This window comes from Sinocyclocheilus anshuiensis, unplaced genomic scaffold (assembly GCF_001515605.1).
Source record: "Sinocyclocheilus anshuiensis isolate Anshui unplaced genomic scaffold, SAMN03320099.WGS_v1.1 scaffold477, whole genome shotgun sequence".
Lineage (NCBI taxonomy): Eukaryota > Metazoa > Chordata > Actinopteri > Cypriniformes > Cyprinidae > Sinocyclocheilus > Sinocyclocheilus anshuiensis.
This window is the reverse complement of record NW_015536549.1, coordinates 1,257,186-1,281,871: the sequence shown is the minus strand read 5'-3', so window position 1 is coordinate 1,281,871 and position 24,686 is coordinate 1,257,186. Positions and strand designations below refer to the sequence as shown.

At 37.6% G+C, this 24,686-nt stretch overlaps 1 protein-coding gene across 1 annotated transcript in view; it reads left to right on the top strand.

The window, feature by feature from the left end:
* Nucleotides 1-24,686, top strand: part of LOC107699431 (breast cancer anti-estrogen resistance protein 3-like) — a 55,521-nt gene that overhangs the window by 5,036 nt on the left and 25,799 nt on the right. The window contains exons 2-3 of the mRNA XM_016500691.1: nt 11,967-12,312; nt 21,357-21,396. Coding sequence (XP_016356177.1) covers nt 11,967-12,312; nt 21,357-21,396 — 386 coding nt within the window. The remainder of the gene's footprint in view (nt 1-11,966; nt 12,313-21,356; nt 21,397-24,686) is intronic.

The window sequence follows — 24,686 nt, the reverse complement described above, 5'->3', positions numbered from 1 at the left end:
AAAATCAAAAAATTTCTTTTTTTTTTTTTTTTTTACTTTGTTAATGCATGTTCCTGGTCTTACTGCGAATGATTCATCAATGCACATTAGTCTAAAGAAAAAAAAAGATGTTAAAAAATGTCTTTGGATTATGTATAATCAAAACTTGCTCCACCTCTGACACAACTTTCCATGTTTGGCTGAAATCATCAAGCCATTTTTTTTTTAGTTTTTCCGTTTCAACCACCTGTCATATAGAGATCACTTTTTACAATCCTGATGTATAAAATCACGTCTTTCCTTACTATTTATTAAATATCCTGTTTAACTCTGAAATACACCACAGAAGTAAAATGGGTTGTTTTTTAATATGGAATTTCAATCCTTCTGCCAATAAAATATCGAAGAATTAATCTTAAAATAAATTTCCTGTTGACAAAATCTCCAGAAAGTTGTGAAAAATATTCTACTCTGAATACAGTCTGTAAGAAGTCTTCTTCCTAGTAAAGATCATTTTACTTTCACTAGCCATATTTATCCAGTGACCTGGAATAGAGTTACACTTATATTAGAAAGAATGCGGGGCTGGAACCAGATAACCAGCCACCAGTGGCCACTTAGTCCATCAATATGACTGTGCTTGACCATGTGTAAGAGACAGCTAAACTCCACTGATGACAGCTAGACTGTAAACTGAGAGGTCATATGTAGTGATGCTCACTGCTGAGCAGTTATTTGCCAGTGTTGGAAAATACCAGCCATGACAAGCAGATTCCACATCATGGTTATCTGAGGCACAGACTATTAAGATAAAGCTGACAAGGCTGAGGCACTTCATTGGTCACATTTTTACATGGGTTTTATCCAGTAACACAGTTTAATAAGGCTTTTTAATTATTCTTCCAACCAAGGTACACAAAGGAATTATGCATGCACAAATACCCTCTTAATCGTTTTGTAAAGACTCATAAAATCTGATTTCAGGTGGTAAAGTTTGTAAAAGTCAGTGAAGAAATTATGATTATCACATTATTTACAGTCCATGATTTTATTATTCAGAAATCACTCATGAGAGGAAATTCATATTGTCCTGTTGAAAACATTGCCTTGATTATTATATGTTGTGGAATGGGGCAAGATTACATTTCATACTTTGATAACTGTTCTTACACTCAGCCTTGGGTGGAACCAGTAGAAGGAGAGAGGCAGAAAATAATTAGATGAGCTCTATATCCCTTCTGGGGATCACTTCCTGTGACTGTTTGAGAGACACAAACTTTGTCTTGTATTCATCTTGATGCATTCCATTCCAAGATGTGTTTCTGTACCTGTATGGAAACACACAAATACATAAAAATAACTCAATACATGATTTAAAATTGCTCACCAAGCTCCAAATTGAGGTAAAAAATTGGTAAGAAAATAAAACAGTTATTTGTCAGTTTGTTTTTGAAACTTTATTAGAAACTGCAACTTAATACTTATAATCACGTATGATGCTGTGAGTGACTCAGTGATCTGTGCTGTTTGTAACAAATATATAAGGACAACAACTGCAAAAATTAAATTGCAGTAAGGACACTATTCTAAACTTATTTAGGCTGTTCAGAGTCGATTCTTTCTTTTGGGAGACAATAATTTTATTTACCGTGCACTCTCGGCTTTACAACTTTGCACATTGTTTACATTCACATACATCTACATTACACACTGCATGAAAGGCAATATCCGAAATGGCATAATAGGGGCACTTTAAAGAGGTCCGTTTCAGTCCAGATATATCCTTTTCAGTGTTTCTAGTGCACACACGTTGTTAGTAGTGAATTCATTGTTGTGGCACTAGTGCTTAGGCACTTTTGATATTTATATGCAACCCTACATTACTAGAAATGTATTATAAAATGGATAGCTTTGGTTCTGGATGTTTGCACAATGTTTTGCACAACATTCAGACCGTAACTGAGTGACAAACAAACATCTGAATCACCTGTATGATCACCGCACTCTCATCAGCCTTTAGTCAGATCACACCGCGCCCCATCTCTCTGCCTGAATCATTCGGGAAGGAACTCAGCCTCTGTCGTTTGTTATCATCCCACTGACAATGAAGAGGAATCCGAGGACAGAGAGACAGGAAATTCTGTTCCTCACAGGCAACAGGAAAAAAAATCTTTAGCCATTTTTATTAGCCATTTCTGAAAAAGCATTTTAATGGTTGACAGTTAAAGTAAATCATTGTTGACCATATAAGGTGTAAAATATAAGTCTATTTTTAGATTATTTTAAGTTTTAACATTGACATCCCAGTCAACAATTTGATCTCACAATGAACTATTCATTTATTTTGATTCAAGGGCATTGTGAAAGACACATAGCACTATCAGGCGCAAGTGGGGCAGCTAGAAAAAGTTTTGGGGTCCTGAACATTCTGCGGTGAGCAAGAAAGAGAGATGTGCCATGTTTGTGCTCCGTTTTGTTTTCGCTTGTTTTGTTTATTAAACATGAACCTGATCTTCATTTCATTACGCTCATCTATAGTCTCGTATTTCAAGTGTGCAACACTGCTCACATAATCCTGTTGGATGTTTATTTATTCATTTTAAAATTTTATTCAACATGTGACCAACCCTTAAACTTGATAAAATTTTGATATCCTCACTACTCCTACTTCTCGCTGTATTTTATAAAGATGACATCCTGTGTTTCCCGTATCCCATTTTTGTTGCCACTCCTTCACGATATATGCTTTAATTATTGCTTTTGCTTCAAATTTGACGTTCGATTTCTGAACAAATTGTTCTTTGAGCCTGTTCATAGGAAGTAACCGAACTGAATTGAACTTCTGAATTGAATTGAAGAGGCACAGCCAAAGTTTGCTGACCGTCGAAGTGTTGAAAGTTTACCGAGGATTACTGTTGATGCTCATAAAGGAGTTGACGATACTTTGCAAGCCTGAGGCACATACTGGAAATATTCTTATTTAGCTTACTAATGTTATTAAATAACATTTTATTAAAACCTGCAAAATCCTTTCTGTAGAGAGATCTAAATTAATACTATACTACTCACACCGTGAGGATCACAGTATGAGTATCGTGTGAACTCACAATGATTTCATATACTACTCACATGGTGAGGATCACAGTATGAGGATCGTGTGAACTCACAATGAGCTCATATACTACTCACACCGTGAGGATCACAGTATGAGGATCGTGTGATGTCACTGTGATCATCGCATGATCTCACGTGTTGACTGGGATTTTTAGTATTCATTTGACACATAATAGAAACTTGTGATACTTGTCCAAAAGGTTAACTTGAACAAAGAGGGGCTAGTATTGTGCAGACTAGACACACGACAGAGGAAAGAGCAGCTGGGGGCAGGGGCCGGCTAGTCAGTTGTGAGATGACTCCTTAAGTTCCGCCCATTGGAGAGGGTGTGTCTGGGAAATCCTAAATCACTCCCTTGGGGGCTGAACTAAGGAGAGAGAGTGAGCAGGAGAGAGAGGGACTTGGAGGAGATTGTAGGACTGCTTGGGAAACACTGGCACAGTTCATAGTGGGAGGTCAGTGGCAACATAACAGGGTTGTCGTTCACTCTCAACTTGCTGTCCGTCAGTGTGAATCTGTGCACTAGGTCGCTATGCTTGCTGTGGAACGGAGAAACTCTTACTAACAGACTGCAGAAGGAGGATATTTCAGGTTTTGCATACTTGGAGAAGCTACAACCTTTAGCCAGGTAAGAAAATTTTATCTTTTTTTTTTCTTTTCTTTTCGTTTTTAAGTATAAGTTTGGCTATTTGAACAAATAATGCTAAATATTATTGTCGAAGCTTGCGAACTGTGACACTTTGCGTGTTACATTTAGTAGCTGACAGTAGATGTTGTGAAGAAGGGTGTGTGTGAGTGTGTGTGTGTGTGTGTGTGTGTGTGTGTGTGTGTGTTATAAAGTCTCACAGCAGCAGCAGTATCTGTTGCCTTTTGAGTTGCTCATGTGGAAAAAAAGTGGCAGCCACTGCTGAGGACTTTAATAAATTTGTGATCAATATGTCACAAATCTTACTAGTCGACTCACAGGCTGAATGTAGCACTGCGAGTTACATTGTAGATGGGTGGGGGTTTGGGGCTTGACATCTCTCACCCCTTCCTGCTCAACAAAAGAACGGCCCATTAGAAATTGGCTGTATTGTGTGACTATAGAAGTCTGTACAAGTGAAAGCTATGAATATTAACGTATAACAAGAACAACTATCAACAAGTGTGTTTACCTCTACAACAAAGCACTATTATATCAAAAACAGCCCATTATTTAAAAACAAAATCATGTTTACATAAAAAGGTTTCTTTCTCATCACAAATATACACAAATTGAATAAGTACATAAAAATGCTGAAAATCTAGTTGTCATGACTTTAAAAACTTGTCATCTTATTAAGCATAATCAGTGTAGATTGTCCATGTAAACATGCTTAATAACTTTTTTGTTTTGGCCTCATTCTGTCCTCCCTTCGTCGCTCTTGGTGTTTGTTTGTTTGTGGTGTTTTCCTCTCAACATGCTCATTACAGTAATTAGGGAGCATCCGTGTTGCATGTGATTGGACTGGAAGATCTTAAAGGATCTACTTTTAGCACGTAGAGCTGAGAGAGATGGATGTGACCGCTGGCTCCACGCCTTCAGTGAATGGGTGTGTGGTGTGTTCACAAGTCTGCATGTATTTCCACACTTCCTATTCTGATAAACCTTAGCGCTGGGACTGCGTAATGAACCACTCAGGCCTGATTTGTGGCTGTTGACTACTGGTACGGGAGTTCAAGTTGAAGCAGAAAGTGTTGTGTCTGTCATGGGGGGCGGAGGAGAGATGTTGATGTATTGTTGCCCATATGTTCCTCTCTCTGTGTGCAGCTGAGTAGTCCACAGTGGGAGACTATGGTGCATTCTTGGTTGTTTTGTCTCCTGTTGCTTTACTGCTATTGCCAGTGACAATGGGACCCTCAATCAATGAAACAAACACAGTGATGTCACAGAAGAAGTACTAGAACTCTCACTCTACAAAATGTAGATCAATGGTTTTAACTGGTTTTGCTTTAAAACCTACACTAACGTTTAAAAGTTTGGGGTCAGTATTATTATTTTTTAATGAAAAATACAGTAAAAACAGTAATATTGTAAAATATTTTTACAATTTAAAATAAGTTTTCTATTTAAATGTTTTAAAATGTAATTTATTCCTGTAATGGCAAAGCTGAATTTTCAGCATCATTACTCCAGTCTCCCGTGTCGCATGATTCTTTAGCAATCATTTGAATATGCTGATTTGGTTCTAATGTATCATTTCTTATTATTAATGTTTAAAACAGTTGTGCTGCTTAATATTAATTTCTTCTAAAAAGAAATCTGACTCTAAATTTGAGCTGTAGTGTACATTTTACATTGGACATTGGAGTTTCAGTTTCACATAATACAGTCACAAGTCTTACATATTAACATGAGAAATGTGATAAAATGCTGTACTTACCTTGTCTGTGCAAAGTTATTATCCAATTTTTCAACTTCTCTCATGACAATTTAAAGCCGCTACACCTAGTAACTTTCATATGATTTATGCAGGGATACCAGAAAGGGACGTGACCTAGGACATGACCACAGGAATTAAGTCAGAATAACCCAATGTTAATCTCCCTATAATAATCCCACCACTAAAAGGACAATTCAAACAACTTTACAGCTTCAGAATGTGTTCTCCACTCCTTCAGGCCATCATGGTTGTTTGTTAAGAGCTCTTTAAACCCTACACTTGCTCTCCTCTCACTCGAGTCTTTGTGTTCCAAAAGCAGGTTTGAATTAATTAAAGGAGACCTGCATTATTCACAAGATTCCCACCGACTCCTGTGTGGGTTGGCTGGACGGTGAAAGGGCCAGGGTGAGAATAATCGTCTTGTTGTTTTGAAATGCGCAGACAATTCTCCTCCTTCATGCGTTTAACCTTTTTGGTCTGAGAGTCAGTGCTCTTTGAAAACTGTTTGTACTGCACGCACATTTTGAGTATGACAAAAAACAGTGTGACCTTGTCTGTGATTGTTATTGTACCCAGTACAATTCTTACATCTATACCCCTTTAATAACTTTGCATAATTGCCTCAGGATAATCCTTTTAAAACAACTTGAAATGAGCAAGCAAGGGTGAAAGACAATACTAATAACATTTCTCTAAAAAGTGTTTATGGTATTCTGTCATCATTTACTCATGCTTATGCCATTTGTCATTCGAGTCATTTATAGCATTTCCAAGCTGCTGTTTTCCATAGAATGGAAGTGAACGTTGAAGATTTTCTAGATTTTTAGTGACTAGCAACTAGTCTGTTTGTCACATAAAGCTATTGAATTGTTTGAGTGCTTGAATGCCCCTGCTCCCCATTCATTTTCATTGCTTTAAAAAGAGCAGCTCAGACCTTCTGATAAACTTATTTTTTTGGTGTTCCACAAGAGAAAGTATGTCATATAGGTTTGGAACAACATGAGGGCGAATAAATGATGACAGAATATTTTTGGCCAATAATCCTTATAGTGTGTACAAGCCAGTCTAAAAGAATAAAGAATAAGAAAATGGCTATCATGGAGAACAAAGACACTTTAACATTCCCGAACATGACATTGTATTAGCCAGAGGCAAATAAGCGTGTTTGATATAGAAGATGATGCCAGCCAGCAACCAGCTGTGCTTTGCAGGATTGAGAGAGAGAGAGAGAGAGAGAGAGAGAGAGAGAGAGAGAGAGAGAGAGAGAGAGAGAGAGAGAGAGAGAGAGAGAGAGAGAGAGAGAGAGAGAGAGAGAGAGAGAGAGAGAGAGAGAGAGTAGGAGTGAGAGAGAGAGAGAGAGAGAGAGAGAGAGAGAGAGAGAGAGAGAGAGAATAGGCTACTGTGATTGACATTTTGGAGTGAGGTCATATGATGGCATGCCAGTCTAGAATAGAACAAGCACTTGAGAGAGAACTGGATAATCAATAGGGAGTCTAACGAGAAAATAGAAGAGCAAAGCATTAATTAAGAAATGTTTAATGAGCATTTAGCATATTCATGACCTCTGGGGAGGAAGAGAAGTTAACAGTTTAATTGTTTAGCATATGTAATCCAGAGCCACAGGGGACTCGTTTCTGCATTTGTGTAGTGCTGACAGCTGTCTCTCTGCCTCACTGCCTGCTGAAATGTTGAAAATTACACCATGCAGAGCTCTTAGACACCATGTTAGCCTACAGTGGCCTTTTGACCTGGGCTGAGAGCAGGGAAATCACTTATGTTTCAGATTCCTTTTACACAGAGTAGTTCATGGAAGAGTTACAAATAACAGTGACATTTTACATTATAGTGTCCATGTTACACATTGCTGCTATTATTATATTAAACAAAATAAGACGGTGTTTGTTCGGCTATATCTTTTAAACTACAACCATACATATATATATTTATTTCATACAGAGAAATTATACTTAGTTTATAGTATGGGGACTGTGTCAATAAAAGTTAAAGGATTTAGGCTAAAGTAGTTGAATTAAAGTAATAAAAAAAAGACATTTAATGGTTCTTATTTAAAAGTAAATGGTAAAGAAATAGACTGATGAAATCAATACGACTGGAGATTTTCTCATCATTGATTGTAATTGTACCTGACTCAAGTTCATCCATCCTCATCCAACAATGGTTATAATTAAAAAGCATTGATTTAATTTAAAGACTGAAGTGGTCAATGATGAGACATCTCTTCACAAGAAAAAACAACCAGAGCTAAGGCCAATTACACTGAAATAAATTTAATTGGCTGTTTAAGTGCACATGAGGATGATTTGTTCCTCAGTGAGGCCTGATTTATTTTATGAGAGGAAAGATTTTTAAGGAGTAATTCAGAGGGATGCCATTCCAAACACGTATGACTTTATTTCTTATATTTCCTTTACAATAAACATTTGTGAGATGGATTTTAAAAGACACGAGGGTGAGTAAATGCTGAAAGAATTTGGCATTTTTCGGTGATCTATACCTTTAAAATCACAATCACCTGTGAAATATGTACATTGAAGAAAAGATTTATAATCATACCTCTAGAAATGGCCTCCTTCAGGGACCTGGAGGGTCTGCCCCCTTTAAAATCTGATCCTTTAAAAAATCTGATATGAGCATGCCAGCTTTTTCCACTCTATGTTTCTATTTTTATTTTTAGAAAGGTCACAGTTGCCCTTCTAAAATCACTGGTGTATATGAGTATTATGACTCAGAACCCTCACTTCCTCTGACAGAGGAAGTGCATATCTGCCTTCTCAGATGAGCATGACTATCCCTCACACTCTGAGACATGTGAGAAAAATTAATCTGAAACCAACAGGGGATTCCTGACTAGCCAGTATGATAACTCGGTAACACTGATCTGTGGATTTTAATGTCTCCTAGCCAATACACACCACATGAAAAACAGCACCAGTGAATGGAATCTCATGTTTCAGGGCCCCAGCACAGCGCACAGGTGCATAAATATACAGCTGAGGTATTCATAGCGGGATTTCATAGCACTACAAAGTGCCCTGATCAAACCATTAAAAACCCGCTGTGTGGAACCTAGTCATTATATAGCAGAACACCCAGACTGTGTGAAGAGTTACATAAATGCAAATAAAAAAAGTGATTTACAGGTGTATGACAGGCGTAGTCTGATTAAGTGCATATATTTTCTTATTTTTTAAAAAACAAAAGGTTCTAAGCTATACAACCAGCCCAACTGTTAGGGTTTGTTAAATCTAAAATTAAACTGAAAAACAGCATTAAAAGAGCACAGTCACATGATAAGCTGATTCAGGATATTGGTGGTCATGGATGAGTGGATCTGGGTGGAGGTGGAGGTGACTGTGGTTAGTTTGCAGGTTCAAACACCCCAGCATGGCATTACCAGGGAGTTTCCATGTCTTTCCACTCTCCACAGATGCTTGTGCAAGGGACCAAAATTAGCTCTTTGTCACACTGTCCATTGTTGAATAATTTTACTGGCTACAAAACTGTATTTCACATTACTTCCTGGAAAATATATTTTTGTTCCTGTTGCAAAAAATGTAGCTCATTTGTAGCAAACACAGGTCATTGTGTCACAGTAGTGCTGCATGATTATGCAAATCATAGTTATTTTCTCTTGTTTTTATGACAATTATTAATTTCTAATTTTACATTTAAATTAAAATATTTATCTAATTTGTGGCATCTATACCATAGTTTTTATATAGGGTGCATATTCAAAATAACTAATCAAAATAAGAACTCTGTTTCTAAACATAATTTATTGTCGTTTTATACATCAGCAAATCAAGATACTCCCTAACTTAACATTAGCCCTTGTAGCAGATAACAAAACAATAATTTAAATTTTAAATAAATTGTAAATAAGCAACATGACAATATTAGAATGTTCCTATTATAACTATATCAACCTGGTCTCATAAAAATACGTACCTCTGTGTACTTTTTGTGCAACACCGTTTTTACGTACTTTACTGCACGTTTCGCCGCAGTTTCAAAGAGAAATGTCCACTGAGTGGCGCTAAAACATGGGTTCAACATATGAACCCTGGTACGTTTTTATTACGTTGATATAGGTACGTATTGCTGTGTTTGCTGTGTTGGAGTTTTACTGCCTCTAGTGTTCATTTATTTTGGAAACTGCAGTGATATGTACTCATTGGTACGTATTTCGCGTCTCGCTAAAAAGTGCCCCCAGGTACATTTATGCCATGAGACCAGATATAGCTATATCACTAAGCTGTCTACACTGCAGAATAAATCTAATTCAGCCTGTTTACGCCTTGTTGATTATGATGGGAGCAGTTCTAACTCGCAGAATCCTATACAATCTGTGAAACCTCTCACAAAAGTGATAATATTACAATGAAAATATTACAGTGGGTGATTTTGTAATATTGACATTTGTTTAATGTCAGGAATGGTGCCATATTAAGTTCAAGTGTTATATAATGCTAAAAGAAAGATCCTTCTCTTGAGCATTACCTCACTTTATCTATTCCTAACAATTTGATTCACTTAAATTGCTTACATCAGATAAATAAACAGTGAGGGAGAGTCTGTCATTATATTGGGCATCTTATTTTATTTAAATAAATCAAGATGTTTTATTTACTCACCAAAGCCAAATTTCTGTCACATTTGAAGCTCGGCGAGTGTTCATTTTGGAGCCTGGATGCACTGCTTCACTGCAAATTATGGGAAAACGCAAACAATATGAACTGCTGGCCCAGAACTAAATGCACAGCTACATGTAGCAGAGGAAGAACATTTGGGGGCGATTGGTGGTGTGGAATGGGTCTGAGTATGAAATCAGCTCCCCCCTCTTCATGAAGGGAATGAGATCATGCCAGACCTTAAACAGAAGCGCTGTCAGGTTCCAAGATTGAGTTTCATCCATCACAAAAGAGACAAAAGAGGGTGACGGCAACACCAGCTCTGCTGTATGCATGCGTGCTCCGAATAACCCTAATAGCGCTCTTTAATGGGGTCAACATGCACACACACTCATCCAGCGTCTGGGTCAGTGAACTCACACACCCACTGTTTTCTCTTGATTTGAAGCCCCTCAATAAACATACGAAAGTCACAGTCTTATGGACACCAGGGGTGCTGTTTTACTTTCAGTTTAGAGATTATATTTTACCCATAAATATGAAAGATATAAAAAGAAAGATTAGCCTTATACTCTTCCCCTTGTCTTATACATGTACAGGCATATTTAATGTATTTCCCTTGCACAAGGAAACACAAAGCTACTGTATGTTTTTAGAAGAATTTTAATATAGAACAAAAATTATATTTATTATTTTTATGATACGTTGTTGTCCTTTTTGGAGCTATTCAGCTAATGGTTAGCATTTTGTTATTTGGGGAAAAAATGGTTGAATATTAGCATGCTGGATTTGAGTGACATAAATGAGTAAATGATGACAGAAATTTTATTTTCGGTTTTAACTATTCCTTTGAAAACACAACCGAAAGAGTGAAGCCTACAAATCTAGCTCCATAAAATTCCATAAAATCTGAATCCACTTTCACTGCACCAATTAGTGGTTTCCGTGTGTCTTTGGAATGCTGAAGTAAACTTGCGCTTGGAGACAACAAGGGAAGATCCTTATCTGCACCTCTTGTGGTCAGACTGAACGGAGTTCCCTCTCTTTGAGAGAGATGTCTCTGTTTTTTGTTTCTCCCTGTTGCTGCCAGGAGACAGGTCTATCAAACAGTGATGCCTTCCAACTTACCTGTGCCAAAGGGCACACATGGCAGGAGGTTTCGTATAAACACTAACTGTTGATACCACCTAAAACAAATGTCAGAAAAAAATAACACCCACATTTCATCATATCTGTGTTGTTAATAATAGTTATAAACACAGACTACTGCCAGTAATAAAAGTATATATATATATATAATTTATTTAATACACGAGTTTAACAATTTGAGTTGAATTACTAAAAATAAATGAACTTTTCCACGACATTCTAATTTATTGAGATGCACCTGTATATAAAATACATTTATTCAAAAGTTAGTTTTTTTATTTGATATGTTTGTTTTAGCAAGGACACTAAACTGATCAAAAGTGTCAGTTAAGACTATTACATTATTCTATTTATCAAAGAATCTTGAAAAACGTGGTTTTCAACATTGATAAATAATAAATGTTTCTTGAGCACTAATTCAGCATATTAGAATGATTTCTGAAGGATCATGTGACACTGAAGACTGGAGTAATGGCTGCTGAAAATTCAGCTTTGCCATCACAGGAATAAATTACATTTAAAAAAATATTAAAATGGAAACATTTATTTTAAATGGTAATAATAACATTTCATAATATTACTGTTTTTACTGTATATCAAATAATGTGTATTGTTTGTAGACTATTCATGTAATCTTGTCTTTTTTTCCCTTTTTTTTCTTTTGCAGAGCTGAGGATGATGGCAGAAGGGAGGTTTTCTAGTCTGCCTAGGAACATGCACATTGGGCGGCAGTGCACGCTCGCATCTTCTATGGATCTGCTGAGCTCACGGCCTGCCATGGCCGAGATGCCGGTCAGCGGCTACCAGGGAGTCTCCATCCATGGTACCCTGCCTCGCAAAAAGAAGAACGGCACTAGTTCCCCTGTGAAGCAGTGGGAGATGAATGGAAACATGGGGTCATCAGTAGCACCATACCCGGGCCGATATCGCCTGCCACCATCACCACTAATACACAACATTATTGAAGAACACCAGGCTTTCCACTTTGACAGGAAGAGCAGTGTAACATCCAAGTAAGAAATATAGTACATCTACACACCTGTCCTCTCTCAGTGATTCAAACGCAACAAAGCCCTACAGCACCCGCAAAAACACCACAAATCTTTGCAAAGAATTCAAAGCTACCCAACTGTTGAGGTGTTGTTATTCTATGGACTTGTCAGTCTCAGTGTGAACACCCCTATAGGTAAATAGACAGTAACATGTAATATGGTTTAAAACACAGTCCCAACTCATGAAATCATATACCGCGCTTTCCCAGCTTAGAGCAATGTTGCTTTCAAATACATAGTCAAGATTAAGGTCAAGATTTAGGTGAAGGTTACCACAACAGCAACTTAACCTGCCAGCTCTTCACAGCCTACTTACTGTATGTTCTTTAACTAAATATATCTAAAACCCAACAAATGACATTGTGAGAATGAACAAGCCAAATTGGTTGCTTTTCTCAAAATTGGCTGAATATATATCTCGCACGGGATTAGTATTATCTGGGGACCTTGTGTGATTTTGAAATTACCCACCCACATCTGAATTTCGTGTGGTGCATTCGCACGGGATAAGCGATGCCTGTGATTTTACTCGAATTTACCGACTTATCTCCCGGATACGATGTCAAGGCTTTGAGAGTACCGTTACACGTTAACCTCAAAACCTTTTCAGCTTTCTCTTTCTGCAAATTGTATGGTGTAGCGATATGATGACAGCACCCAAAATACGATCAAACACTCCAACGCAGCTCCATTCTTCGCGAAAGATGGATAAAAAGGCGCACAGGAAGCAAAAAACTCGAAAAATGATATAGGACCTGCCAAATGCTGGCCGAATCACAGAGATGCCGATTCGCACGGGACTAATATTATCACAGGACCTCGGTGTTAGGCGAAATATGGTAGGTCATTTGCGGGGGAATTTTTACTTTACAAATTACAGACATGGCCGATTCGCACGGGATTAAGATCACAGACAACCTCCGCAATTATTACAAATGCCTGGAGGTCACCAGGTAATACTAATCCCGTGCGAATAGGGATAAAGGTGCGCTTGTTCAAAACAGTTGCGTTCGATCCTTCGCTGGCTGTGCTGATTTAAATCTAGCGGTTCTTTTGTGTTTGTGTCGCAAGTTCAGTGACGCAGGTTGTGACGATTCTCTCCGGCCAGTCCGTGATCAGCAGAGTTTACACGTCACGTTTTGGTAACGGTACGGTTCACTTGGAACCCCAACCGATGTGGTAATAAAAAAAGTACCAGGTACCAGGTACTGTACCCAGTGGAAAACCCCCCAAAAGTGAACCGTACCGAGCCATACCATGCAGTGGAAAAGCGCCATTATATACATATAAATATATCTCATTTGCAGATTGTAAGATTATAGAATAGGACTGTTTAGTAAATGCAGATTACATTTTACAAAACATGTTAAATGTACTATTACACCATGTCCTAATCATGACAATGTGACAACTGATAAAAACACTTGTGTTTTGCCCGGTTAGGACAGTGTTAATTGGTAATACGTTTCCCTTTAGTACAATATTTTATGAATTAAACATCATATTATATAATGGGTTATAAGATGTAATCTGTAGAACTGTGTAACAATCAAACTGAACAGTATCTAAACTTAGGGTTTGTGACCCCACATAGGTTGCTTATTTATGGTATAAAAATGGCATAATTTTAGATGATAAAATATGCAGCATAAATTATTACATAGTACAGGTTAGTTAAGTGATTTGGATGCAAAGGTGAACTCAACCAACAGCTAACAGTGAATACAGCGTCACTGAGCACCCTAAAACTGCTGTTAGCCTTTGCTAGCATTTATGTGTGCAGTGTGTAGTGCACATTTGAATATATCACCCCTTTGTTCTGGCTAGTGGTTTAACATAACTGATAATAAGTTGGCCGTCAGAGCAGTTGACACCAAATCATCGCCTTGTACTGCCCTTCAATCCCGTTAACTTTACTGCTTTACGTCAGGAAATAGGACAGCTGAGATAATAATCATAAAATACAAGCTGCTACTGGCTCAGTCTTATGTCCAGGTCTGTCTCCATCTCTTTTTCTTGCGTCTTGTCTCTCTTTTCCACTGTCTACTTATGTCTTTGCCATAGCGCTAGGCCTGTATAACTGTATCACCCTTACTGGCTGTCTGATCTTATCACAATCAGCAACAAAGAAGTTTGTGTTTGTCTCTTATTTATGCAGACTGACTTAACAGGTAATATATCTCACCCTCAATAAAATACCTGGCAGATATAGTAAAATGATCTGTGTCTGGCTCTGTGGACAGTGTCACTGATTATAGAGGGCACCTTGCACGAACAGGGCACAAAATAAGGCCTGAAATTCTTAAAGTTTTTCTTAATAAAAATGTTCATCACCACCTGAGGAGGTCAAACTAAATATTAAATGAAATCGTTAGTTTTTTATTCATAAACGTATAATTCCCATAAATTACAGAAAAAAACAAATTTGAAGTGTTCATTTGCAAAAACCGATAAATGCCATGTTTAAAAAAAAAAAAGAACTGACTGCCGTGCATTATTCCCCACATATAGAACGTTCTGAACCCTAAACACGTTTTGTCACAAAAGCCGGTTTTGTCCACTGTAAGGCATCGTGAGTTCATGTTTTACCGCACACACCAACATGCGCCCTTGTTGTTTGTAAACAAAACCCAATAAGTTCTTTTTTAGCAGATCAAAAAGCGAGGTCAGGTGACAAGGCTGCTAGTCACTTCTAAAAGATGCGCTAGCTGAGAGGAGTTTTGTCAAAGCTGACTAAAAGTGATTGAGGATGGTTAATTTCGACGAACATGACGAACCCGTGATATCTACTTCGGGGCGTCAAAGGAAAATAAAAGTGAACATTTTGCACAGAACCTTGCTAAAGTAGCATGTTACAGTGGTGAGGGAAAAGTTCTCTGTATTGCCTATAAACACAACAACAAAGTTCAGGTGTCTACATTGTCAGCTGAGGAGATTACAAAGAGTTTTTGTTTAACTCTGAAACATGAAATGTGGAGTTATCTGCTTTTGCCAAAAAAACGACTGTTGGAGTTAAACTTTTAAGGTATATATATTAAAAAAACATACTTTCAGTTAACTTTAATTTTGTAAGTTACCTGTATTTTGGTGAGTTATTACGGGGAAGTCGTGGCCTAATGGTTAGAGAGTCGGACTCGTAACCCAAAGGTTGCGGGTTCGAGTCCCGTACCGGCAGGGATTGTAGGTGGGGGGAGTGAATGTACAGCGCTCTCTCCCACCTTCAATACCACGACTGAGGTGCCCTTGAGCAAGGCACCGAACCCCCAACTGCTCCCCGGGCGCTGCAGCATAAATGGCTGCCCACTGCTCCGGGTGTGTGTTCACAGTGTGTGTGTGTGTTCACTGCTGTGTGTGTGCACTTAGGATGGGTAAATGCAGAGCACTAGTTCCTAGTATGGATCACCATACTTGGCCACGTGTCACGTCACTTTTTCACTTAATCAAAGCAACCCAACTGCAGTTTGCATTGATTGCAGCTACTTTTTACAATACGTTATTTTTGTTAGATGATAATTGATATAACATAACATATCTAATAAGTTTCACAAAAAAGGTAAACAAAATCAAAAATAAAAACAAAGGAATTCTGTGGAAAATGCCAGAAACAAAGAGAAACTTTCCAAACTCAAGTTACCATACCTGAAACAGCGTACAGACCATAAGACACAACACTGATAACTCGAGTTGCTGTTAACTTCTTCAGTAAGTACTTTTACTAGAAGCACCTCAGGAAACGCAAAGGATAGACTAAATAGAGACTTTTATACAAACAGTTTTAAGTGTAACTATGTGTGTTTGTGCATCTGTGGAGGCGTAGGTGTGTGTTTGGGTTTCTGTAAGCCCAGTGGGCCGCATCTGTCCCTTGACATTTGAAGGTTACCTAATATTAGACTACTATTTCACAGCCACAAAGCTCACTGAGAGACGGGAGACTGGCAGCAAGGTTAGCAACAACCTCTTCTAGCGGCCCAGTCACCATAACAACACCTTATTGCGACTCTGCGTGATGCATGGAATAAGAAATAGGTAGAACAGAAACACTGTGTAGGTTTAAGAGAGAGAGAGAAGAACATACATGGACACCTACATTAAATCAACCCACAAGCAATAACTAGTTTACTCCTGGATGACTTTTTCCATTATTGGTTTTATCAGAGTTGGAGACTTGGATGGCATTGTGATTAAATGTCAACCCCCTGAACGTCTGGCTGCAGAATGCTTCACCAGTTTGAGTGTGTCTGCCTGCAGGCGAGTAGTCAGATGAGATAAGATGCATGTAGGTTTTGTTTCTTGGACTGAAACATTTACCTTTTATAAAACAACGGAACATCAAGGATTTAAGCTCTTTGCATCTTTCTACCTGCATGTGTGAGGCAACTGTTCTAACACAGACACACAAAACGGTTAATGTGAGGACTGTAGATTTATGGTTTGACCGAGAGATGAAAGAATTTTCGAAGAGACAGATTGGAAGAGCGACTGAGAGAGAGATACAAAGAAAGAGAGACAAAGGGAGAGAATGAGACAGATGAAAGTGATGGAGGAGCAACAGTGCCATTTGATTTATTTGTTAAAGCTGATTAAAGTGGTTCTAGTTGTTGGCAGAATCCACTCAACACTGAGGATAACTACATGGGCATGGCCTTGTCTTGGAGCGTGCCAAAATGATCTTTTGTTCAGTCTTGGTTCAGTCTGCCAAATGACAGAAATGACACATGGTAAACATTAAACCAAACAATCAAATTCTAAAAAAGTTTTCAATTTCTGATGGGAAGATATCAGTGATTTCCTGGTTTTGTACTGCTATCATCACAATGAATCAGCAATCACTTTGCCATCACATCTTCACTGTGCAATATACAAGATAACAAAACCTCTCGTGTGAGTCATTTATTTACTTGAAATAATAACAATTAATAATAATGTTTGCATTTTATTGCTAAATACTATACAAGCCAAAATATAAAACATTTTAGAAAAAAACACACACAATATTTTGTCAGCAGACAGTGCCACCTATCTTTCATAATGTTCAACAGCACTTTCAAGATGTCAACTGTATCATTGGTTACTAAATCATGGTTTAATAATATATTATTAAATATTAATTATTAAATGAAGGGTTCATTTGCAAAAACAGATCACTCTGTTTTATACATTTTCAGAAATCATGTTTTTTTTATTGTGCATTCCAAGTAATATCAATCAAACTGCAGTTGGGTTGTTTTGATATTACCTGAATATTACCTGAAAGTAGATAAATGTACTCACGTGAGAGCTTTTCTTTTTTCTTTTTACTATTAATTAAAATACATGGACACCTACATTAAATCAACCCACAAGCAATAACTAGTTTACTCCTGGATGACTTTTTCCATTATTGGTTTTATCAGAGTTGGAGACTTGGATGGCATTGTGATTAAATGTCAACCCCCTGAACGTCTGGCTGCAGAATGCTTCACCAGTTTGAGTGTGTCTGCCTGCAGGCGAGTAGTCAGATGAGATAAGATGCATGTAGGTTTTGTTTCTTGGACTGAAACATTTACCTTTTATAAAACAACGGAACATCAAGGATTTAAGCTCTTTGCATCTTTCTACCTGCATGTGTGAGGCAACTGTTCTAACACAGACACACAAAACGGTTAATGTGAGGACTGTAGATTTATGGTTTGACCGAGAGATGAAAGAATTTTCGAAGAGACAGATTGGAAGAGCGACTGAGAGAGAGATACAAAGAAAGAGAGACAAAGGGAGAGAATGAGACAGATGAAAGTGATGGAGGAGCAACAGTGCCATTTGATTTATTTGTTAAAGCTGATTAAAGTGGTTCTAGTTGTTGGCAGAATCCACTCAACACTGAGGATAACTACATGGGCATGGCCTTGTCTTGGAGCGTGCCAAAATGATCTTTTGTTCAGTCTTGGTTCAGTCTGCCAAATGACAGAAATGACACATGGTAAACATTAAACCAAACAATCAAATTCTAAAAAAGTTTTCAATTTCTGATGGGAAGATATCAGTGATTTCCTGGTTTTGTACTGCTATCATCACAATGAATCAGCAATCACTTTGCCATCACATCTTCACTGTGCAATATACAAGATAACAAAACCTCTCGTGTGAGTCATTTATTTACTTGAAATAATAACAATTAATAATAATGTTTGCATTTTATTGCTAAATACTATACAAGCCAAAATATAAAACATTTTAGAAAAAAACACACACAATATTTTGTCAGCAGACAGTGCCACCTATCTTTCATAATGTTCAACAGCACTTTCAAGATGTCAACTGTATCATTGGTTACTAAATCATGGTTTAATAATATATTATTAAATATTAATTATTAAATGAAGGGTTCATTTGCAAAAACAGATCACTCTGTTTTATACATTTTCAGAAATCATGTTTTTTTTATTGTGCATTCCAAGTAATATCAATCAAACTGCAGTTGGGTTGTTTTGATATTACCTGAATATTACCTGAAAGTAGATAAATGTACTCACGTGAGAGCTTTTCTTTTTTCTTTTTACTATTAATTAAAAGGATAAATATTCCATGTAGTTATTTAATTAAAATGGGGTCATGAATGTAGTTGACATGAAATGCATAACAGTAATGATATTAATGCCCTGCATGTGCTGGTAGACCCAGGTCTTTGTTGGGCCATCCAGTATTATTGTTATGTAACTTCGTTAGGGTTGCTAAGCCCTACGGAACCCAAACATTCCATCCAGACTACCAGGTGGTACCAGGATTTCCTTTTGCCACACAGTTCTGCTGATGTAACATGAAACAGTTTTTGTTGGAGTCCTTTGCACTCTCTTTACTCTCACACACCCATTTATATTATATAAAACTATACTACATAGACCAAATTGAACCCACACCCTAAATCTACATAAAGGAGGAAAATTTTGTATTTTGAAGTAAATAAATAAGTAATCAAATAAACAAATAAATAAACATAAAAAGCATTAAAAAAAATGTTACCTTCATTTTTTAAAACCTTAATTTACCTTTAATTTTTACCTTATTTTTGAATAATTTTGTCCCCAAATGGTAAGTAACCCCCCCACACAGGAAAGTAGGTTTGTACAGTATAGTCATAGGTCATCTCCAGGTGGCACAAAAGTTTGAAGATGCCCTTATTTGTAGAGCAGCTATATAGTCACATGGCATAAATGTGAAAAGTTTACTCGTTTAAGAGGCAACACAGCTTAACCACAGACACATATTAGAACACTCACACCATAGTTTACACTAATCAAAACAATCACATCAATAGACTGAATTCCTATTGAAACTCCCTAAGCTCCATAGTGAACCTGACTGGTATCGATTCACAGAGCCCCGTCGTCTTGGCTGTGAACTGCCTTTGATTTATGTCTTTCAATGTGTAGGTGAATTCTTTTCTACAGCATGTGGTTGATTTTTGGGAGTGTTGCGTGTTAAGTGTCCCATTTCTCTCCAGTGGCTTAAGCATTATGAATCTGTTTCTGGAAACCCAATAATAGCTTGTCCATCTCTCCAACTTGACATGTCCTCCCTCAGCTTTTTAATTCTGACTGGCATGACTGTGAGGTACAAATCACCACTTTGAGACACAATACAGCTGTGGCTTGGCTCAGAAAGAGCCAGAGATGGAAACGAATGTTTTTCTTGAGGCCGTGTCCTCACTCCATGCCCTCTCTTTGCGGATAAGACGGTATGTCCCAAACTCAAGTCACTCTTGGGTCGACCAGTGGGAGTGCTGACAGTGTTCTCTTATAGCGTACTAATGTCAGTGTTCAGAAGCTTTAAAGCATGGCCTCTCGCCTCTAGAGTAGCTTTCCACTGAATGTCCAATGGGAACATTAAACAGGAAATCAGTTATGCTTTTAAGTTCATCAAATGCGAAGCAAACAAACAATCCAAAAAAATCTTATCATACATTCTCATATTTCCAGATATCTGATGCTTTTTATATATCTGAGCTCTCATCCCAGGTGCCACCTCCACACTGAACCTGAAAGCCACCCTTATTCCCCTAAGGGGGTGAGACAGTCCACCACACACCCTGCTGGTATAAAAAGGAAGAAAGAAAGAGTCATAAAGAAAAGTCAGGTTTTTGTGTAAGCTGAGATGAAAGGGACTCTGGGTAAAGGCAGAAAGAGAGAGGGCGGAAAAATCTAAATGGAGAAAAAGCTAAGCCATGCACCTCGACCACTCATTCTTCTCCACGACTCTCTTCACCACCATGGTGCCTGTGTTCCACATAGAGAATCTAAATAAAACAAAAAATGCAGTGCTGACCAAGGGCCATCTCTGCAGTTAGGGTAAGTCACATCTAGACCATAGCCTTAAAGCCGCTGTCAGGAATAGAGGCCATGTGAACAATCGCTATGTCCCATCTCCTTCTAATATTTTGTATAGATTCTGCGTTTAATTTGCTCTAAGTTTGTCTCTTACCCAAAGGTTGCACTGAAAGTTTATTTACACTGTTTTCAGCCCTGTGGGAAATTTAGACTCAAGGAATTAATTTCCCTTTTCCTGGCTATAATCCTTTAGAATTCAGGGTTTAAATCTTCACGCAAGCATAAATCCGGAGAGAGTCACAAGAGTGTGTTTGTGTGAGAAAGAGAGCCACTAAAAGACTTGACATGCTCATCCCTGACCGTTTAACCCTTCATTTTTTTCTCTCTCTTAAAGCCTACTTAGGTTTTTTATTATGTTTGCTCATTAACTAAACTTATATCTGCATTAATCTGTGTGGTTGGGGGGGATGGTGGATGTTTGTGTCCATATGTTGTGGTCTATACTGTGGTGTAATGACCTCAGGCGAGCGGGGCTGGACTGGTAGACACTTTACAACATACAGCCTGCCCAGAGAAGGACCCATACACACACACACACACACACGCACACACACACACACACACACTTACAGTTAAACCGGCAGGCAGCTGAGCTAAAGGAGAGTTGATATGTTCGCTCAAGAGAGTTCTTTCTTTTTCCTGCAGGGACGGTGCAGGCATGGACCCTACCATGGAGTATGTCAAGGTAAGGCTTCACATTTTACCTTAATATGTGTGTGTGGAGTTTGAGATGATTGCTCTATTATGGTAAAAAGCCACTGGCAATGTATGAGGTAATGATGGTATGGCGGGTAAGGCTTTGTTCAAGACAGAGATGATCTTAGGGCAACCCTCAACCCTTTGAGATATCCAATACTATTCAGCTTAAGGAGATTTGTATGTGTAGAGTCTTTAAAATAGGACAGGAACGTCATGTAAGGATATGAAGGATTGTAGTTTATTGACTCAGAGTTAAGTAAATATACATATTACATTGCATACTTGGATTTGCATCAGAGATAAATGTGTCAGTGGAAGTGATAATCTTTGTTTTATAAACATTTACGCTTCCTGATGTATTTTATGTGCTAGTTGAGCGTGATTAGAGTTAAGCGGAATGCAAAAACAGTACTTTTGTTGCATTATTTAACTCACGCCATGAAGTTTAGCAAATATAAGTGCACTCTCAATGACCTGTCTAGGTAGTTGACGGCATTTGATTCTGAAGGTAATGACAGGCAATTTCTGAATACATCAGACCCTATAGGCGTGTGCAACTTTAAGCCAGAGCTGTTCATAAAACACAGGAAACTCTACAGTCAAAATTTCCGATAAAGATCTGACAATCTCTGCATTTCCAACTGTGCAAGGGGCCCCTGTAGACACATCCTCAATTAAAACGGCACAATTACAAGGAGGAAATGAGCTGGTGATGCTTCAACATATGCAGTTGAAATTACAGTATCAAGTGAGGAACAAATAACAAATTTCACTTAGCCAGCAAAGGCAGAATCGTTCCCTGGCTTTATTTTGACCTGAGGCATCATCTAGCAGTTATGAAAGCTCTTCGTCACACAATACGGCTGTATTACAGCACCCATGACTCTGATGAAAGATATGGTGTGACACATCTTAAGTGTCTCATTCGGTTAGCATATTTTCCACTGTGATTACCTTCAGCCTTGAGTGTGCTGTCACCACACAGCTACCTCTGTCAGCCTGCTGAGAAACTATCCGTCGCACTCTCTCTGTCCTCCCTGTACTCAGTAGCTCAGTGGTTTGCATCATCTTGGGGTCTAGTAACTCTTTGTGAAGAACAAACACCTCATAGCATTACCTAACATAGACAACAAATCAAAGCAAACAGCACAAACATACACACAGTCCAAAACACTATACTTTAGCAGTGCTCCAGCACAGTTGAACATAGTCACCATAATCAAATATTATGAATCCCACAGCCTGTCCAAGAATGTATGTAAATTGTATTTTGCACAAGCCTATTTTTGCACTAGGATTTTTAATGACAATTAAACACATTTTACCACTAAATTTTCATTAATGTAATGCAGAAAAAAGTACATATTGTTTCAACTGATTATATTATAATAAATAAATAACAGATAGGTATGATTTACTTTTATTTGTACTATTTTTTCCATTGCTAATTAATATTTGAATTACTAAAAACGTGAAAAATTGTTATTTTAATAAATTAATTAATGTGTTTATATAAATTGTATGGCAATATCACTGTGAAAATCAAACTTACCTGGATAATAATGGGGGGTGGAATTTGTTGAAGAAATAGTGACAATAAAAAAAAAAATTTTTTTTTTGGAGCAAAATATGAGTCAAACATTCGTGAGATTCACCCTCCAATTAGAGAGGCCTATAACAGAACTTGACCAGAGATGACAACATATCCTCAGGGGAATAACATCGCCATGAAATGTTTCAATCAGATGAACTGCATATACACTGGCTCTTTATAATATTTTAGGATGCTCTTAGAACTGTCTGCCTGTTTGATGTGTGGCCATCTGTAAGCATGCATCAGCAGCTGAAGTAAATCTGTACAGCCATGTGAAGTTTTTCTGTTTACACCATTAAAAACAACTAAATCTAGATGTCGACAGGGTCTTCATCACACCTGTGTGTTTGGGTGTCTGCATCAAGGTCTGAGGTGGTCATAGCTTCAGTAAATCATCCTCCTTTCTCTCCCTCAGAATGAGTGAATGTGGACCTCAACTTGCCCTCTTCAGGTGGTGTTGAGTTTCCAGCGTCATGTTTATCAAACGCCTGGGTCTGTACATGTCTAGCGTCCGAACAGAACCTGGGATCTCTGATCTCTCTCAATAATAGAAGGTTCCCATGCAGATCTGTGCACAAGTTTAATTCTTCAGTCAGAAAACCACAGATGGGTTTGGTTTATCATCCAAGTTTCTAATTTAATAGAATATATTGAAATTATGATGCTATAATTATCAATAGAGATCTCATCATCTACAGACATAGTATAATCAGGGTAGACACTACATTTAGTTTGATATAGGCCTAAATAATACTTTCCTGATGTCCATTATTCAGCCATATATGAAACGATGAAAATACTATTTCATCATTCAACTGGCTAGTTTTGCGTGCCTTGAGCTTTCAGTTCAGTTGTGCAGGTTTTACAGCTTTGGCCAATTTTTTTGACGACCTGTTAGCTAAGGAATGTTTCCTTCAAAGTTAACAGGAAGCCAGCCATCAAAAATATGGGATAATTAACTTCCAAGACCTCATGCGCTGATATCACTTTCTGAAGTCAGATGACCCTCGTTTTAGGATTGTTAGTGAAAACTGTTTGTTTTCAGATGATATCAGATCAGGTGGTGGTTTCCATCGTTGAATGAGTGAAGTCAAGATCTACATTAGCTCAAATGTGCAACTTCTACTCAGTTTACATTTGTAACCAAATTATTTATCAGTATTTAATATCAAGCAATGATGATATGACTCATTCAATATCAAGCCTTTATTCTTTCTCTCTCCTTGCGTGTGAAGCAGAGATTGAAGAAATTGGAGCTATTATCATCAAAGATGATCTGGAGGGTGGAAATTGTTTGGATGACTTGGTGTTTAAAAATATAATTTTTAAAGGGTGAGAGTCAAATCATTGATCTGCGGATATGACGCATGAACCACAGACTTTTTGTGATTCATGGATGTAAATGAAACATCAGTGTCACATTTGATTTACTATAAATTACATGACCTGTTGTCACATTAGCACTAATTTTCACTTCACACTTTTTAAGAAGGATATATATAACTATTTAAAATTTGGATAGGCTGATGCAAATTGAAAAGTGATCCAGTCTGAAGATCGTACAATGTACCATTAAGAACTTTTTTAATCTCCAAAGAACCAAATAATTACGTGAAGCATTTTATAAAAAGAAAATTCAAATAAAGAATAAAGTTGTAGTAATATTGTCATATTTTGAGTAA